Below are 18,311 nucleotides of genomic sequence, written 5' to 3' on the forward strand. Positions count from 1 at the left end.
TGATCTCAAGTCCTCTTTCTGACATACTGGCTGTGTGACCACAGACAAGGCTTTTAACCTCACAGTGCTCCACATAACTTTTTAAGATTACAAGGCACAGAGCAGGTGCTTGTCTGTATTGGTAGAAGGAGTTCCTCATATACCAATGACATCACATGTTTAATCCAAAAAGAATTCCCACCAGTCATGAATCACAGAGAATCTTTGTTATCTTAAGGTACTCACCTGGAAATAGTTGCAGTGTGCATAGGAAGAGGCAGTGGGACTGACACAACTACTTAGGGCATCCATGTGGGTAGATGGGGAGCAACATTGTAGTACAGCTACAATACAAACAGAGGAAATACATCAACTACAATCAGCCTCTATACTCTATTAGAGTACTCCTCTTTCAATTTTGCTGCAAAATATCAAAACTTTAATTGCACTGGGTTGTTTTTAACATATTTAGTCCTTTTCATTGATAGTGTTTACTTTAAAGAGTATAGACCTAGTTTTTAAAAAGCCATACATGAATATTTTAACATGACCATTTTATTTGCTATTATCTTTTAAAAATAATTATTCCTATTGGAAGAAATTTCGTTCTACTAGAAAATTTCCAGCACAGAAAGCTTTATTTCGATCAGTTTAGTAGCTGCAAGCATTTTATGGAGTTATTAAGAGAACCTCCACAAAATCCTACTTGGATGTCTTATCACACCATGGAGCTAATATGGATTCTCAAAGATTATGGTAATGAAGCTAAGCTCTGGCAGGTTCTCAATGTGTCATAAAAGTTTTGATTAGTCGTATCAACAGACAGCATCTGCTTTCTGAGGACCACTCTAAACTAGACATGGAAAGATTCATCACCAGCAGGTTGGCCACTTGGTGATGAATTCTTTGGATGTAACCACCAAACACAGAAAAATATAAAATGGTCCTAAGTCCTGTGTATAGGCACTTCTGAAATGACTGTAGCAGAGAGATGTAAAAAAGGGCAGGAGCAGAAGACATTAATAATCATAGTTTTTAGATCTTCATTAAACATTAACAATGGTTGCTGATTCTCTAATGGAAGATCTTTGTCCAGAGGTCAACAAGCAGACACTACTACAGGAAACAAATTATATTCATCTTAGCATTATCACTATAAACAAAGCCAGAAGGCAAAACTTGTTGCTATATAAACTGCTCACAGTTTCTCAGTGGAGAGGCAAATAAAGGAGTTAGAGGAGATGGCTTTACTTTGTGTCCAGGTACAGCAAAAATCATCATTTTTATGAGGTGACATTTGGTCATCCCCTATTAAAATCTTTATGCTAAGCATTTGCAAAAAGGCCACCATAAAAATAAATAATTTGTAGAGCAAAGAAATTCCTTAGCTAATTCAATAAATTCAATTCAATAAAAAAATTCAATAAACCCCAAATTAATTTGCCATATACTTTAATATTTCATTACTTCAGTGCAAAGGTGGAAACAGGGAAGGAGAGAAAAAATATGTTGAAAAACACTGTTCAGGATTAAGAAATGGGAGAGGCTAAAGAGCTGTAGACTGCACTTATACCTACATATCAGGAATACTTTCTTCAATAAAAGAGAAAGGAGGTACAGGACATATAGACCATTAAGTAGCATCACAAGAAAATGAAAATTAATGTTAACAAATAGGAAATAACTGGTTACTGATGTCAGAACTATTCTAAATCAGCTGTCTGTGTATATTTAGACTACCAACTTGTTAGAATAAAGATCAACAGCAATATTAAATTAGAATAAAAATGAAGAAAACATGGTATGCAATTAAAATAATTCCAACCTGACCTTCTTTAAACAAGTTACTGACACTCCAAAAGTAGGAAACACATAGATATCAAGAGACTATCACTATTTCCTAACAAAGTTTAACTGATATCAATTTACAGAACAAGGAGACCAAAAGACCCCAGAAACCATCTTTAATCAAGCACTTGATCTCCAGAAAGAGATGGCAACTAAAAACATCACCATGAAATATTAAAAATGAAAAAGATGTGTAAAGATTTTTATAACAGAACTTTTTTTACTATAAAAGTTAGTAGAGTAACAACATTTGAATTCTAACAACACAGCCCACGATATACTTTAAGATTATGTGGAAATGATATTAAAATGGTATTTTAAAAAAGGAACAGGGCAGAAAATATTGAGGGATTGAATCTTTAGGTAAATGAAAGGGGAAATAATGGTAGGCAAGAGTTATATGACATCCTTGGGAAAAAATCTCAGATCTTAATACCAAAAACAGATTCATTCTCATCCCTATGCATCCCAGCCCTACCACTACACATCATCCATATTCACAGTTCTATTCCATTCTGCCCTTTGGAATTCCCTCTATTGTTAACAAACCAACCCCACTTTAGAAGGTAATTTAAAACAAAGGACAATAGTAAAAAAATTTTAACAACCCTTACTTCCATCCTATATATATCTTCACTTCAAACTATCCATCTCCTGGTGCTAATAGACATCTAGCTTCCCCAAGAAGACACTGCATCATCAATCCCACTTCCAGATTGTCCTTTTGTCACTCAGCAGCCTCTCTTCCTTTGAGGGTCATACTATCTATATCACTCAGTTCAACTTTTAGTCTCAGTCATCTACCACCCTTCAGTTCATTCTCTCTGTACTTCAAGAAGATCAGGACCTGGGCTCACAGTCTTCTTTTCCACCTAAAATACAAGCTTTTTTCTTGGGAACTTAACATACTTATCTATATTCCCTCAAAACTTCCTGGTCTCACTGCTTAAACACCTATGAATGCCACCTTCACTCCACTTCAGTCAAACACTGGGATATTCAGTCCCTTAATTTGATCATTATCCATACCTGTTCATCTTTCATGCTCCACAAATTTAAATTTTCTATCTCTAACTAAAACCTATCCTTCAGTATCTTCTTCTGTCTCATTCTTCTGAAACCTGCTCTTCATACTCACTGTGACCTCCAGTCTTTTCCTTCTTCCCTATTCTAGTCTAACACCTTTGCTGTCAATTCCCTTTTTCCTTTCAGTTTCAATCTTCAGCATCAGAGAAAGAGGTGGTCCTTCTCCTTGATAACAACCCTACTTAAAGAGCTTCCCCTTATTCATTGCCTTTCTCTGGTTACAATCTCTCCTTAATGATGCGCTTTTCCCCCAGCTACCTACAAACATGCCCATATCTCTGCCATCTTCTAAAACCCTTCACTTAATTCAAGATACTACCCTATATTATGAAGCTCTCCTCCCTGTCACAATCAAATTCCTAGAAAAAGCTATATATATTTTTTTGTGAAACTTTCTTATTTCTCATTTGCTTCTTGGTCCCTCACATTCTGATGACCATCCTCACTACTGGACTGAAACAACTCTGTTCTAGGTCATCAATGATTCCTTTATGGCTAAATTCAATGGCCTTTTGTCGGTTCTTATTTTTCTTGAAATCTGAACCTTTCTGACAATGTTGACCCATCCTCTCCTGGATATACTCTTCCTCTATAAGTTTTCATGACAGTATTCTCTCCAGGTTCTCCTCTTTTTTGACCAATCTCTTCCTTGGCCTTCTTTGCAAGATTTTCTGCAAGACTTACCTCCATTTCTCCTTGTACTCCTGGTCTCCCTCTTAACTTTGGTAATCTCATCAACTACCATGGAGATTTAATTAACATTTCACTGAACAAGACTCCCAAATTATCTATGCAGTCTTAATCTCTCTCCTGAAAGCCAGCCTTCCATCTCTAACTGCCTGTTGGACATCACCACCTGAATGTCCCAATGGTATCTCAAACTCAACATATCCAAAACAATTTATCATCTTTCCCCCAAACCCTACCTAATCTCTCAATCTCTGTCAAGAGTATCATCCTCCTAGTCACCCAGATCGGCAACCTAGGAGTCTATATTCATTCAGTTCTTCATTCTTACTCACTCTCCATATCCAACAAGTTGCAATCCTGTCAATTCTCCCTCCACATCACTCACATCTGTTTCCTTGTCTCTATTCATACCAACATCCCTCCTTCAGGCCTTCACATCTTGCCTCAATCCTTGCAGTAGATTATGACTGCACCTTCTTGCATCAAGCCTCTCCCCAAGACAATTCTTCTTTTATATAGCTGCCAAATTATTATTCCTAAACACAGATCAATGTCACCATACCTGGTGAAGCACCTGATCAAGCCAGGTACTGAACCTTCAATACTTCCTTATTGCCTCTAGGAGAAAAATATGTCTCTGAAACTTAAAGTCCTTCGAAATCTAGCTACAACCTACCTTTCTAGACCAGGGGTTCTTAACCTGGTCTTTTAAAAAAATTCTGATAATCGTATTTCAATATTAGTTGTAATCTTACATATTTTACCCTCATGCATTTAAAACATTTTTCTAAGAAGGGGTCAATAGGCTTCAACACACTACCAAAGAGGTACATGACGCAAGGAAGTTTAAGAACTCATATTTTAAATTGATTACACATATACTCTCCATTTCAGCCAAACTGATCTACTTGCTATTCCGTATACCAGATATCCCCCCTCCCACCTGTGTGCTCTTTTAGAATCTGTTCCCTGCTTTTCTCAATGAACCATTCAACTCTTGGAATCTTCAGTTCCCTTTCAAAGGGAACCTGTTTAGTTCAAATGTTACTGTTTACAAGAAACCCTTCCTGATCTCCCCCTCCCAATTATTAGTGATTTCCCCACATGCTCTAAATTACTTTGTATTTACTTCATACATTTTGGTATTTAATATCTTTCTTTTTGTTATCAATGTACTTGCTGTTTTCCTCCAGTAGAACAAAACTTCTTGAAGGTAAGAACTATTTAACTCTTGTCTTTATATCCCCAGCACCCAGTACAGTGCCTGGCATACAGTAGTAACTTAATAAATGCTAGTGGAATTGAACAGACTGAAAGAATGTCAATAAACCCTGACCTATATGTCTCTTTTTTCATAGATATAGTCTATGATAATGCCTTTCATGCACATTAAGGGCATTTATAATGAAGGTATTCAAGAAGAACAGGCAAGGCTTTCACAAATGATACTTTATAGCAAATAACTTCTTTTTCATCCTACAGTTGACTGAAAGGCATACAGAAATAAGATACCATTCTGCTTATTATTCAAGGTCTATAAAAAAGCATCTCATTTTATACAGCCAAATGCCATGCTAATGCTCTCTTATGACAAGTTGTCTCTTATGTACATCTCATATCCATATAAGATTTTCTCAGAGAAGTTAATAAAGACAACTTCTTATGGTTACTCTCTGATTATTAATATCAAGTAAAGGGTAAAACAGATGTATACTTGTCAAAAGTTCTTGCCAGAGCTCAAACAGAATAGAAATTCCCTATTGTGAGGACTGACTTCAAGACCAGGAAAACTGCAAAGCATCCTAAATCACGCAAAAGGGTCTATCCTTGAAGAAAAAACCAAGAGGATGAAAAGTGCCTATTTTCAAGACTATAATGTGCAGCTGGACAGAGAAGCTGATCCATCAGTATACATATCTTGAACAGACACTGCACATGGACAATGAACTGAGTGCAGAACTGGAGGAGAGTAGTTTCTACTGTTTTTGGAAAACTGTTCCAGGCTTTTAAGGACTCTAAGATTCTCCCTGAAATTAAGGCCCATTTTTTAACAACACTCTTCCAGAGATGCTGTGTAAAACTACAAGTATTAAAATAGAACAGTCCTTGAAGAATTAAAGTTACTGGTCACCGATAAGTCAATGGAGATGCATGTGGTTGGCAGAGCAAGCTCTGAAATGCTACTAAGGAAGAACTACACAAGAAAAGCGGTATAAATAATATTATCAAATGCATGACCAGAAAAGTGGATGGGCTGCTCATGCAGCAAGAGAAAATAAATGGACCATCCGAGTGCTTCAATGACAAACACTTAATCTATCTAGAATAAGATTCTCTGTGCTTTGAGTGAAGCTCTTGCAGAGTATTTTATGAGAGGACATAATCAAGAAAAGCACTAAATGGGCAAGATATGAACTGTATCACTAAAGGGAATGTCTAAATTGATGAGAATACAGATCCATCAAAGTGTCAAAGCATTAAGACAGCCAAATAGTCTAGAAATGCTTCCAGTCACTTATTATAGAAAAAAATACACCTACTGGAAATATTTACAAAAGAGAACTTAGCTAATGCAAACATTTTAAAAACATTCTATTTGCAGTTAAGAGTAAAAAAGTCTGAATTCCTTGAAACAGTTACCAGACTGAATATAATCTAAAATGAACAGGATGGGTCCCTTATGTACCAAATGAGAATGTAAGTTAACTCTCCAAGATTAAGTCATCTGTTATACCTACATCTTTAGAGGTGAATTATTAGACACACTTTACTAAATTCCTTAACCTATTTTGAGTGCATGCTTATAAAGCAACAAGTAAAACATTCCATGTCTAAAGCCTTGTTCAAAAATAGAAAAAAAAAGTTCTATGAATTTCATCAAAAAGCTTATCATTTAAAGCAGTCAGTGGAAAGGAAACAAGAGGATGGTAAGTCTCAAAACCATGCTACCATAAAAGAATCATTCAAACAAGCTGGAAAAGAGCCGATTCGGGGGGAGTATGGAGGGAGGGAAGGGAGAGGATACAACAGGGAGGATAAAGTGGGAAGAGGGGAGAACATTTAAATCTATGAATAACTGTCCTACAGAAGATTTAGTCTGTTTATTTCCTAAAGTGGAACCATACATGGAAATTAGAAAGAGGAAGATTTTGGCTTAGTATAAAGAAAAACTTTTTAATAATCCGAGTTTTTAAAAAATGAGATAAGCTTTTCCCGAGTGGCGTCAGCCATGGTGAACAGGCAGGTCCTGGTGATCGATGGGCGGGGCCATCTCCTTGGTCACTTGGTGGCCTTCTTGGCCAAGCAAGTCCTCCTGGGGCAGAAGGTGGTCGTAGTTTGCTGAGAAAACATCAACATCGCGGGAAACTTCTACAGGAACAAACTGAAATACCTGGCCTTGCCTTCCTCCAAAAGCGAATGAACACAAACCCTTCTAGAGGCCCTTATCACTTCAGAGCACCCAGACATATTTTCTGGAGGACTGTCAGAGGGATGCTTCCCCACAAGACCAAACAAGGTCAGGTTACCTTGGAATGCCTTAAGGTGTTTGATGCCATTCCTCCCCCACATGACAAGTGGAAACCCATGGTTGTCTCAGCTATGCTCAAAGTCGTCAGACTGAAGCCAATTAGAAAGTTCGCTTCTCTGGGGCGTCTAGCCCATGAAATTGGGTGGAAGTATTAGGCAGTGACTGCTACATTGGAAGAGAAGAGGAAGGAGAAAGCCAAGATTCATTACAGAAAGAAAAAGCAGCTTAGGAAACTCTGCAAGCAAGCCGAGAAGAATGTGGAAGGCAAAATACACAAAGGTGCTAAAGAAGCACGGGCTGCTAGTGTGAATCCAATAAAGGCTATCCTCAATGGCAAAAAAAAATACAAATTTTAAAAATTTTTTAAAAATTAAAAATGGGATAACCTATATCAAAGAACAGTGAGTCTCCTGTCACTGAAGTTCTTGAATGGAGGCTAGATGAACACTTGTTGGCTATAACAGCTTAACTAAATGATCTCTGGGGTCCCTTCCAGCTCTGTAATTCTAAAATTAACACACATGTTCACTTTTTAAAACACCAGAAGACTAAAAAAGCTATGTTAATATTTACCTTTATATAATCCTTAAAGTATGGATTCCATAGAAAACGAATTCAAAGAGAAATAAAGGGCAGCATTTTGGGGATGGATGGCTAGAAGATAGAAATAAACAGGATTTGTCTCTTTACTAATACTGAGATGATGAAAACCTGGTGCAGCTCAACGAAGTTCCTCCCCCTCGTGGCAGGAAAAGGCTTAGTCAAGGTTGAGAACTATGGATTTTATTGCAGCCATAGCCTCAATTTCATTAAAAAAAAAAAAAGTTTTAGAATTGGAGGAAACTTTAGAAATCAATTAGTCCAACTTGTGGAGTTTACAAATGAGGAAGCCAAAGCAATAAAAAATTGAAAGACTTAAAGGTTTTCTTTCCATTTGGTATCTAAAAGATAATGATTTGTATTTTCAAAGTAGGCCTTTTCAGTGAGAATCAACAACAAATGGTACCTGACTATAAAAGTATTAATGTTAACTTAGCACTTAGACCTGTAAATTTTAAGTTTATTAGTTCAAAGCTAGAGAGCAATCTACCAATATTAAACTGACTTGAAAACTTACCTGAGGGGAGAAAAAAGAAAAAGATTGTTGCAATTCAGCTTTGCAACACTTGCTATTTTAAGAGTAGGGCAGTGCCTTCAACATAGCACTGTATTTAAACATGTATATGTATTCAATATTTCCAGGGGACAGCAGACAAAAAAGAAAGTTTAAGGATTAATAAAAGGAAAAAGACAACAAGGGTAAAAGGTAAAGAATGGTAATCATAAAAGAGAATTTAAATTGCAGTCTATCAAAAGAATAGAAAAAGTCATATACCAGTTACATCAGAATCTGCAACACTCCCTTCAAAAAGGAGATAAAACAGGAATACAGTTATCCCTTCCACACTGCAACTTTCTCCACTGCAGTTTCGATAAAACACAGGTTGGCATCAAGAAATTAAATAGGCATTTGGGGGGAGCTTTGCTGAAGCTGCAGATGACATGTGAAGGCCAGCACACAGAGAAAAAGTTTAGAAACTCTGAAATGTATAAAATATATGTATAACATCAGCTCAAATTTTACATCATGGTACTGTAAACACATCATAAAAGAAAAAGGAAAAACTCGGACTTCTCTGGTACAAAGGGAGGACCAAAAAATTTTACGTGAACTTTCCAGATCTCAGAGGTGCTGCACCCCTCATCCCTGAGAAGAAGGGATAACTGTATATGTATACATACAAATGTGTGCGTATGCACGCGCACATGCACGCACACACACACACACACACACACACACACACACACAGAGACATGTAGCTATAAGAAATAGGCTAGCCCAGTAAGAAGAACATGAGGAAAGAAAATCAAACCTAAATCATTCCACCAGACATGATACACCCCAAATGCATTACTTCTTTTCATGACTATGATAACTACTTTGTCGTTCAAGTGACAGGTCTCACATCCAATTAGAAAAAAATTATTTTTCACCTACCTCTTTTCCTTCCTTCCTCACCCTCACCCCTCCAGTACCAGTGTAGATGAGAAGTAACTAGAGCTCACATTGGGGCACTGGTGAGGTCTGTAATGGAGAGGGGAGAGGGAAAGAGAAATCCCCAGCAATACAGGAAAAGGAGCAGTCTATAATTCAAATGAAGCATACATAACATACATATGTATGTGTACACATATATGTACATCTTGCCTGTACTAAATTTACATATATTACAAATTCATGTTATCTAATCTCAACTAGGTCCTTATTGCAGCAAGGTAGTCCTCTTTATTCTTCTCTGATCGATTCCCTACCTCACTTTCCAAGAAGCTAAAAATCTTTTCTTACCCCTTTGAGCCCTTCTCACACATTATCTTCTTCCCACTCATTCAAGGGAGGAGACTGACTCTACTTTGCTGACAAAACTGTGGCCATTCAATATGAGCTCCCTCTTTCATTCTTTTCATCTCATAACCTCTTGATATCTCCCAACTCCTCCTATCTACTTCTCTAACAAAGAAATAACCCTTCTCCTTGCCAAGGCCAACCTAGAAAGATAGAAAGACAGACAGACAGACAGATAGATATAGATAAGATAGATAACTGTAATTTAATATCATCATTGGTTTTCTTTGTAATCCTATGTATTTAAAAACATCATTCTAAGGAGTCCATCATAGGCTTTACCAGAATACTAATGGGGGTCAATGACACAAAAAAATTAAGAACTCCTGGTTCTATATTTCTCACTTGGTGAGCTCATCAGCTTCTATGGGTTTAACTATTATCTCTATGAAGTTATTTTCAAGATCTATGTATCCAGCCTTAGTCTAGATGGCACCTAATGGACAGAGCACTGGACATGAAGTCGGGAAAACCTAAGATCAAATCTGGCCTCAGACACTTACTAGATGTGTGACCCTGAGCAAGCCATTTAACCTGCCTGCCTAAGTTTCCACATCCGTAAAATGTGGACAATACCTTCTACCTACCAGGACTTCTGTGAGAATAAAATGAGAAAATATCTGTAACACACTCTGCAAACTTAAAGCACTATTTAAATGCTAGCTATTATTATTATTATTATCACCAACAGACTGTTGAACATTTTAAATCTGAAACTCAACACACTGAAAACTGAACTCATTATCCTTCCTTACCAGTCCCTCCAACCAAATCCTCCCCTCTTCCAAATTTCACCATTTCTGTGGAAGGCACAGCCATTCTTCCATGTTCATAAATTTGGCCTTACCCTCAACTAACTCCTCACTCTGTATATCCAGTAAATTACCAAATCTTGTCATTTCCACCTTCACAATTTTTCTTGTGTCAGATCCCTTCTCTCTACTCACACAACTGCCATCTTGGTTCAGGCCCTCACAGATCTAAATTCCACTTAGAATTGCAATAGCCAACTTAGAATTGAGCACCCTGCCTCAAGTCTCTCCCCACTCCAGTCCAAACAACACAATGCTGTCAAACTAGTTTTCCTTAAGTGCAGACCTGACCAACTCAATCAAATCCAGTGGCTTGTCTCTAGGATAAGATATAAACTACCCTACACAACCTGGACCAAACTCACTGGACATTACTGCCTCTCCATCCTATACTCTGAGATTCAGTCAAAATTACTTTCCCTTATGGGATTCATGTATGATTTCTGTGCCTATGAACAAGCCTAGAATGTATTCCCTCCTTCCCTCTACTTGAGAAGCCCTCTTCCTTTCACATACAGTTCAAATCCCATCTTGCACACGAAGCCTTTCCTGATCCCCTCAACTGCTAGTGCCCTCTCTCCCAAACTTCCCTGTATTTAACAATCTGTATATACTTTTACTTACATTTTATTTATATTTATGCTGTATACTATTTATATATAAACTTGTGTCCCTTATTAGCACGAGTAACTTGTGAGTAGAGATTATTTTGTTGTTTGTACTTCTATGCCCAGTACCCAGCACAGTGCTTGGGACACACTGCTTAATAAGTACTTGCTGATTAACTGCCTTAAGGCATCATCCTAATTTAAATATCAATGCTTGAAAGTTTGCTGATGTATACCAAAAGTAGAACTGCACTCTCCAATTACAAAAATCTGGTCTCTGCAATACCAACTTAGTTATTTGTTAATGTTAAAGTGTTCATATTTTGTTTCTTCAAATGACCCTATTTGGAGCAAAACACCAGGTCCCAAATTCTCCCCGAAAGGGAGTTTTTAAAATGACATTAAAAAGGGAGAAGATTTCCAAGATTTTGTCAGCTCTCTAACTAGTCCTACCACTTTCCCTTCTTCTCAGCTTTATTACCATCACTGCTACATTTAGGGAAGTGCAATGGTCTAAAATTGTTTGTAAAAACTTAGATGGCACAGCTATTTAGTCAATACCTGGTTCAGTAAACAGTGAATGCTGACACAAATAATACATAGCAGACTTATACCTGAAAAAGTAACAAAATATTTCTTTTCCATGTTCAAACTGCACTCCTTTCAAAATATCTTTCTATGCTTAGTCCTATTTGGAGAAAGAGATATGGACTAGACTAACTCTAAAGGATTCTTCTAGGTCTATAAATCTATGAAAATATATGCTTCTAAATTATTTATTTGTTCAAAGGAAAAAATTCTGCTTTCTCTCTTTGTTCTTTTTCAGAAGCATTTATTCCAGGTTTCAATTATTCCCCATTACTCTGCATGTTCCATATATTACAAGGCAAAACATAATCAAATCATCAGTATGGTGTCTGTAAAACTGAAAATACATTTGAGTAAATGGCAATAAAGTATAAAGCAAGGTAGAAAAAAGTAGCCCCCAAAATACATATAAGCTTTCAGATCCACTATGTCCACTATGACATGGGTATTTGGCCAGTAGATTAATATCTACCAGTCCGTGTCAAAATCTCACCAGATAAATTTCCAAGTTAGTTTATTTTATAATCTCTCACTCTCTACCCACTCCTAGCCTCTCCTCAGTTTACCAAGATTCTCAACTAGGAAGGAATACAGAAGTAATTTTCCCAGTTCCATTTACTAGGGGAAGGCATCATCAATATATACCACCATTCATTTCTCAGCTTGTCTAAGACTTTCAAATCTTGGCCCCTATTTTCTAAATCCTTCCTCTCCCTCAATTCAAGTTATTTGGAAAAAAACTAACTTTTATTCACAAAAATAATGAATACTTCTGCTCTAATATTCTTTTATAAGGTAAAATTCTGTGTCTGAAAGCATAAGGGGAACGTCCTTATGTAGTAACTACTTCAGTATTAAATGAACGTGGTTTTAATATAGTCTTACCTCATAGATGTATAGAATGTTAAGAATGGGAAGAGACCTTTAAGATCATTTGGCCTAATTCTCTCATTTTACAAATAAGAAAACTAGGGTCCAGAGAGGGTTTGCCTAATTTATGAGGCAAGCAGGATGGATACCAAAGGCAGAGTTAGAGCAAGGTTCCAGTACACAAAGTCTTCGTCTGACTTCTAGGATAGAATTTAAGAGTACATAAAAGTTTCAGTAAAAACGTATGTTCTTCCAGAGAACCTCTGAGAGCTACACAAAAGTCTAAGAGAATAGATTTTAAATCATGCTAAGACATTTTCTTAGGTATAATCTCATATTCTTTACTATTTGTACTTGATTATGCAAAGATTAAAGTGCATTTAAGACGATAAAAACTCATTTTTAAAGTACCTTTCTGGAAGCTACTGAACTAGAACCTTCTCGTACCTGTTGGATAGTAGGCTTGGGAGTACTGCGCTGAGGGTGTGTAGTTACTATATTTCTGGGAGGAGCTGACCATTGTTTGAGGCCCTTGCTGAACATGAACAGATGTGGCGCTGGGTTGGAGGGTATACGTAACCTCAGTTGGAAACCTCTGCAGTACAGGAAATGGAACCCCTTTATCTGAGAAAGTGGGCGAAGTCTCCACCTGTCCTGGGTGCATCCCAAGGGAGTTCTGCCATGTTCTAGGAGGGATCGGGGTCCGATCTAACCCTTTCAGTGGGAAAGTGCTGTGGTTGTGGGATGAAGTTGATACGTAGGAATAAGGAGACAAACTATCTCGCCGGAATGACCGGTGAAACTGTCCTACGGCCACTGGTCCTGCATAAAAAAGTAAGAGCATGTTTTTTAGTTTTACATGACAACAGCAGACACAGTAAAGTAAGGGTAGCACATTATATTACTCATGATCTGTACATAATGTAATTCTCAGTTATTTAGGACAAAGATCTTTAGTTCTAGCAAACTATTTCAGTATCCATAACTTAAAATTAGAAACTTGAATTCTTTAGTACCTAAAACTTTACCAGATCATCCCATGGCAAAATCCTAACAACTAGTCTTAATGGACCAAATACCTGGTGTTGAAAGCAGTTACTCATAGAAAGGGGTCATGGTCTCAGTACAAAAATTGTTTCACCTGTGCTAACTCACATAGCCAGCTTTTCTCAGTATGTGAGCTACACACTACAAGTTTTAAGAGACTCCTAGAAGATCCAGTAACTCTTTCAGGCCACTTACATACCAAGGAGTAGAGAGTGGTCATGAAAATAAGCAAATTCCTACAAGAAAATTAAGAAAATGAAAATCAAAAGGTGATCCTAAAAGGGATTTAGTACATCACTTTTTAAAATTTCTGTACCTTTTAGTTTTGTTTTCATTGAAATTTGTGCTTTTTAGAAATTCAGGATAGAAATTTTTTTCTCTTTTTTTAATTAACTTATCTGTTTTCAGTTTTCTACAATCACTTCCATAAGTCTTAGGTTTTCTCTCCCCCTCCCCCCTCCCTCTCTGAGACAACATGCAATCTTATATGGGTACTACACATACATTCTTATTAATCACATTAGTCATGTTACACAGAAGAATTAAAATGAATGGGAGAAACAATGAGAAAAACCCAAACAAAACAAAACAAAACACAAGAGAAAATATTCTGCTTCATTCTGCATTCCAATTCCATATTTCTTTCTCTGGATGTGGATGGCATTTTGCCTCAAGAGTCCTTTGGGAATGTTTTAGGTCCTTGTATTGCTGTAAAGGGCTAAGTCTACCAGAAAAATTTCTCACACATTGTAGTTATTACTGTGTACAATAATCTCCTGGTTCTGCTCCTTTCACTCAGCATCAGTTCATATATGTCCTTCTGGGCCTCTATGAAGTCTTCCTGTTCATCATTTCTTATAGCACAATAGTACTGCATTACATTAATATGCCACAACTTGTTCAGCCATTCCCCAATTGATAGGCATCCCTTTGATTTCCAGTTCTTGGCCACCACAAAGAGAGCTGCTAATATTTTTGTACACATGGGGACCTTTCCCATTTTTATGATTTCTTTGGGATACAGTCCTAGAAGCAACATTTCTGGGTCAAAGGGTATATGCACATTTTTGTAGCCCTTTGGGCATAGTCAGCGAACGAAACAAAGTTAGTGAAGACTTCTCAGTGCTTAACAAAAGGTTTTTAGTAGATGGTTAGGCCTAAGTTTCGGTTTCCCAGAAATCATGTGACTTTTGTGAACACGAAACTTAAACTACCCCCTTGGGTTGCCATATCAACATAACACAACCCCCCCTGGGTTGGCACATCAACATCCACATCTACAACAACCAATATCTATTGGTTATTCCACTGCTACTTTGTCCCTTATTCACAGGGTAGACTGTGGCATTTAGATTGTGCACCTGCCTCCCAGCCAATGGGAGTAAAAGTCCAGCAGGGGGGTGGGATCTCCATTAGGGCTATATAATCTCTATTTTTGCCTTCTGTAATTACCTCACTCTCCTGATTGCTTTTCAGAGAAGAGATGCCCTCTCTTGTGAGATCACAAAATCTTGCTGCTTTGCTTCTACCTTGAGAAGTCTCTGATTTTTATTTGAGTCAGTGGTCTCTGACCCACACATCAGGATAGACATCTTTAACCTCTATCATACCTAGCTTTCCCCTCTCCATTCTAATTGCTCCCATCTTACTCCAGGACTTAATCAGCTCAAGTTCAGATCACTGCTATAAAAGCTTCCTTTCTGACCTCTGTTTCCTCACTCTCCACCCCAACCCCTTTCACTGATTTACGTCACACTTATTTTCCTTAAGACATTTTCAGCATGCCATGTCTCTGCTCAGAAATCTTCCATTGCTGCCTGCTGTCTACCAACTTTAAACTCCTAGCTTTCAAGGCCTAAACTTACTTCCTTTTACTTCTCAAAACATATGAGGTGTGGCAACTTCCTCCATTGAAACAGATAACAAGTCTATATATTACAATCTTAAAGAGTTGCCTGGGGCTCAGAGAGGTTGTTACTTGCCTATTCAACTGGCATCAGAGGTGGAATTCAAACCCTGATCTACACATTCCAATTCCAAAATTCTATCCATTATCATGCTGCCACTCTACACAAAATTGTCCACTTTAATCAAACAGGTCTTCTTAAGGTCCTACAAATATAGCGCACTTTTCTGCCTTCAATCATGTCCCATACCCATTTCTAAATCTTACCCATATCTCAAAGGGTAGTTTAAGTCTTATGTCCCCATTGAAACCTGTTAGAACTACTCCAACTTGGATTAGTGACTCCTTTTGACATCCTTAAATTGCAACACATGCTATATGTTACTGACTCTGCCTCTGAACTGCGACATCTTTGAGAAAAAAAAAACAACAAAAAACTCATGTATCCACAACACCTGAATGATAATTATTTGCTCACTGAATGAACCTGAGCATTTTCGACAGGTGAATGACTGCATTCTCTTATCCTAATGAAATGTAGAATAGGTTTTAAAAAAAATAATAAGTAGGAAAAGTATAATATTTAATGGGCAAGGTCAATCAGGGAAGTTGAAATTTTAGGCTATAATTTTTAAACAGTATTAGGCAAAGTTGCTCTTATTCCTCAGGTGAAGTTTCTACACTGAGATATATGCCTCCATTGCTTCTTGACAAACTGCTTTATGTTATTTCAGTCTGCTAATTAGTAAATGAACTAAACTCTTCTACTTCCTAAAGTAGTAGCTAAAGTCCCTATCATGATTAAATATTCATGATCTAAAACCATTAAAGATCCTTTTCACTTAATTGACCACAAAACTGAAAAAGAAATTGAACCAAAAAAATGAAACAAACATAAAAAAGCAAACCAAAACAAAAAGTCCACAAATAAAGCACTAAAGGTCCAGAAATAAAATTATCTGAGAGACTTCTGAGACCTGAGATACCAAGAAAGAAAGAGGAGCTAAGTTTTATTTTGGGGGCTGATTTGCCTCTTTTTCATTTTAGCTAGTAAGTTAAGGTTTACGGAAAGACGAGATTTAAAAGACACTTCAGGGTGTTTATTACTTGATATGTCATTTCTGTTGTCTGAAGACACCCAGCTGAAAGCATGTATTACATGTTTTTTGGGGATAGTACCTATGTGCTTTCATCAGTGTAGGAACTCTATCTACTTATTCAAATACGTAACTTCTGAAAACTGCAATCTTAAAAGAGCTGTCTGGCACACTGAAAGGTTGACTGGTCACCAAGTCAGGAGTGTCATGGTAGGAATTCAACCTCAGGCTTTTTAGATTCTGAGGTCAGTTTTCTATCCACCATACCACAATGGCTCTTGGGCAATTAGGTATTAAGAGGATGAACAGTAGCAAGGTAACCACTAGGGGCATTGTTCAGCTAATATCCTCTGCCCTCAAGGTCTAAAGTGCTAAGTCAAAAAGTAAAGTTACCGTAACTTAAAAGAAACTGGGTCAGGTGACATTTAACCAACTTAAAGAATGACAACTAGGTGACTTCCTTTTTCTCCTTTCATTTTTCTTAAGGTTAATATACACTTTTTGGAAAAACTATAAACAAAAATAAGTTTACAGCTTCCTATGCAATCCCTGCCCCCACTCCTATTTGTGCATTTGAGAGGCAATTGACTGAAAGCTGCTGTGTCTGTGAAGGGGAGTTAAGTTCAAGTTCTGTTTCTAACATATGGTTGTAGAACATTGGGCAAGCTATTAAACCATAACTACTTAAGGCCTCCGGGATTCTTACATTGTAAAGGGTATCATCTCCTTTGACTGACGGACTCATGGATCAAGTCCAAAATCAAAAGAAAATTGCCAGATACGAAGACTAGTCTGTCTACATACACAGTTTACGGATCTATGATACAAGGCTACTACAACTATCTCTTCTGAGATTAGGGGCAATCTTGTCATCCTCAAAGGACAGATTTCCTTGGTTGGCCAATGCCTCCAGTTTTACATAACATAACTGTGCCTCTGCATCCAAAATATAATCCAAGTTACAGAATTTTCAAGCTTCCTGGATCCATTTCATTCTGATTTTAGATCCAGATTGAAACATAAAATAGAGATTTCCACCAGTGTTAGTAACTGTTTTCTGAGTGATGTGATGATCAATTACCTTTATTATTTTTGGTGCCACTAACCACAAAAATAGCAAAATCACAGACTTTTTAGGGAGACTTGAAAGTTACCTGGTCCAACTCCATTTTGCAAATGAAGAGACTGAACAGAAGAAATAACAGAAGTCTGTGACCACTTTTTGAGAAAGATCTTTTTAAAAGAGAAAGAACAAGTACTTCTTCATTCTATTCTTAAGGTCATCTCTTAAGAGTTCTACTCTGACAATAAAGATTTTGTCCTATTCATATTACACACACACACGTGTGTATACCTATATATTATGTAAACATACATATATACATATATAATGCATACATGTATACATCTATACTATTCAGATTATATAACTAATATATAATTACATATAACATATATATAATCTGGAGATAGATATAAGTGGGTATGCACGTGTATATATGTACATACACATATATGTGTATGTACATACATATATCTGTATACCTACCTACATATGTATATATGTTTATATGTATATATACATACACACACATATAAAATCTGAATAGGACAGAACACTGATGGTCAGACGAACTCTTAAGAGATGGCCTTAAGAATAGAATGAGGAAGTACTTGCTCTTTCTCTTAAAATGATCTTTCTCAAAAAGTAGTCACAGATTTCTGTTATTTCTTTTGTTCAGTGGCTTAATTTGATGTGATATAACACACACACACAGACATACAGGTCATTCTAATGGAATTAGAAT

At 37.0% G+C, this 18,311-nt stretch overlaps 1 protein-coding gene and 1 pseudogene across 1 annotated transcript in view; one reads left to right on the forward strand and one right to left on the reverse strand.

Annotated features, from left to right (window-relative positions):
• Positions 1–18,311, reverse strand: part of HSF5 (heat shock transcription factor 5) — a 40,287-nt gene that overhangs the window by 15,442 nt on the left and 6,534 nt on the right. Inside the window, exons 2-3 of the mRNA XM_072646840.1 lie at positions 12,901–13,275; positions 226–323 (exon numbers count right to left, since the gene is read on the reverse strand). Of these exons, the coding sequence (XP_072502941.1) occupies positions 226–323; positions 12,901–13,275 (473 nt within the window). The remainder of the gene's footprint in view (positions 1–225; positions 324–12,900; positions 13,276–18,311) is intronic.
• On the forward strand, positions 6,833–7,519 carry LOC140528738 (large ribosomal subunit protein uL13 pseudogene; annotated as a pseudogene).

The sequence above is a fragment of the Notamacropus eugenii genome, chromosome 2 (genome assembly GCF_028372415.1).
Source record: "Notamacropus eugenii isolate mMacEug1 chromosome 2, mMacEug1.pri_v2, whole genome shotgun sequence".
NCBI classification, from domain to species: domain Eukaryota; kingdom Metazoa; phylum Chordata; class Mammalia; order Diprotodontia; family Macropodidae; genus Notamacropus; species Notamacropus eugenii.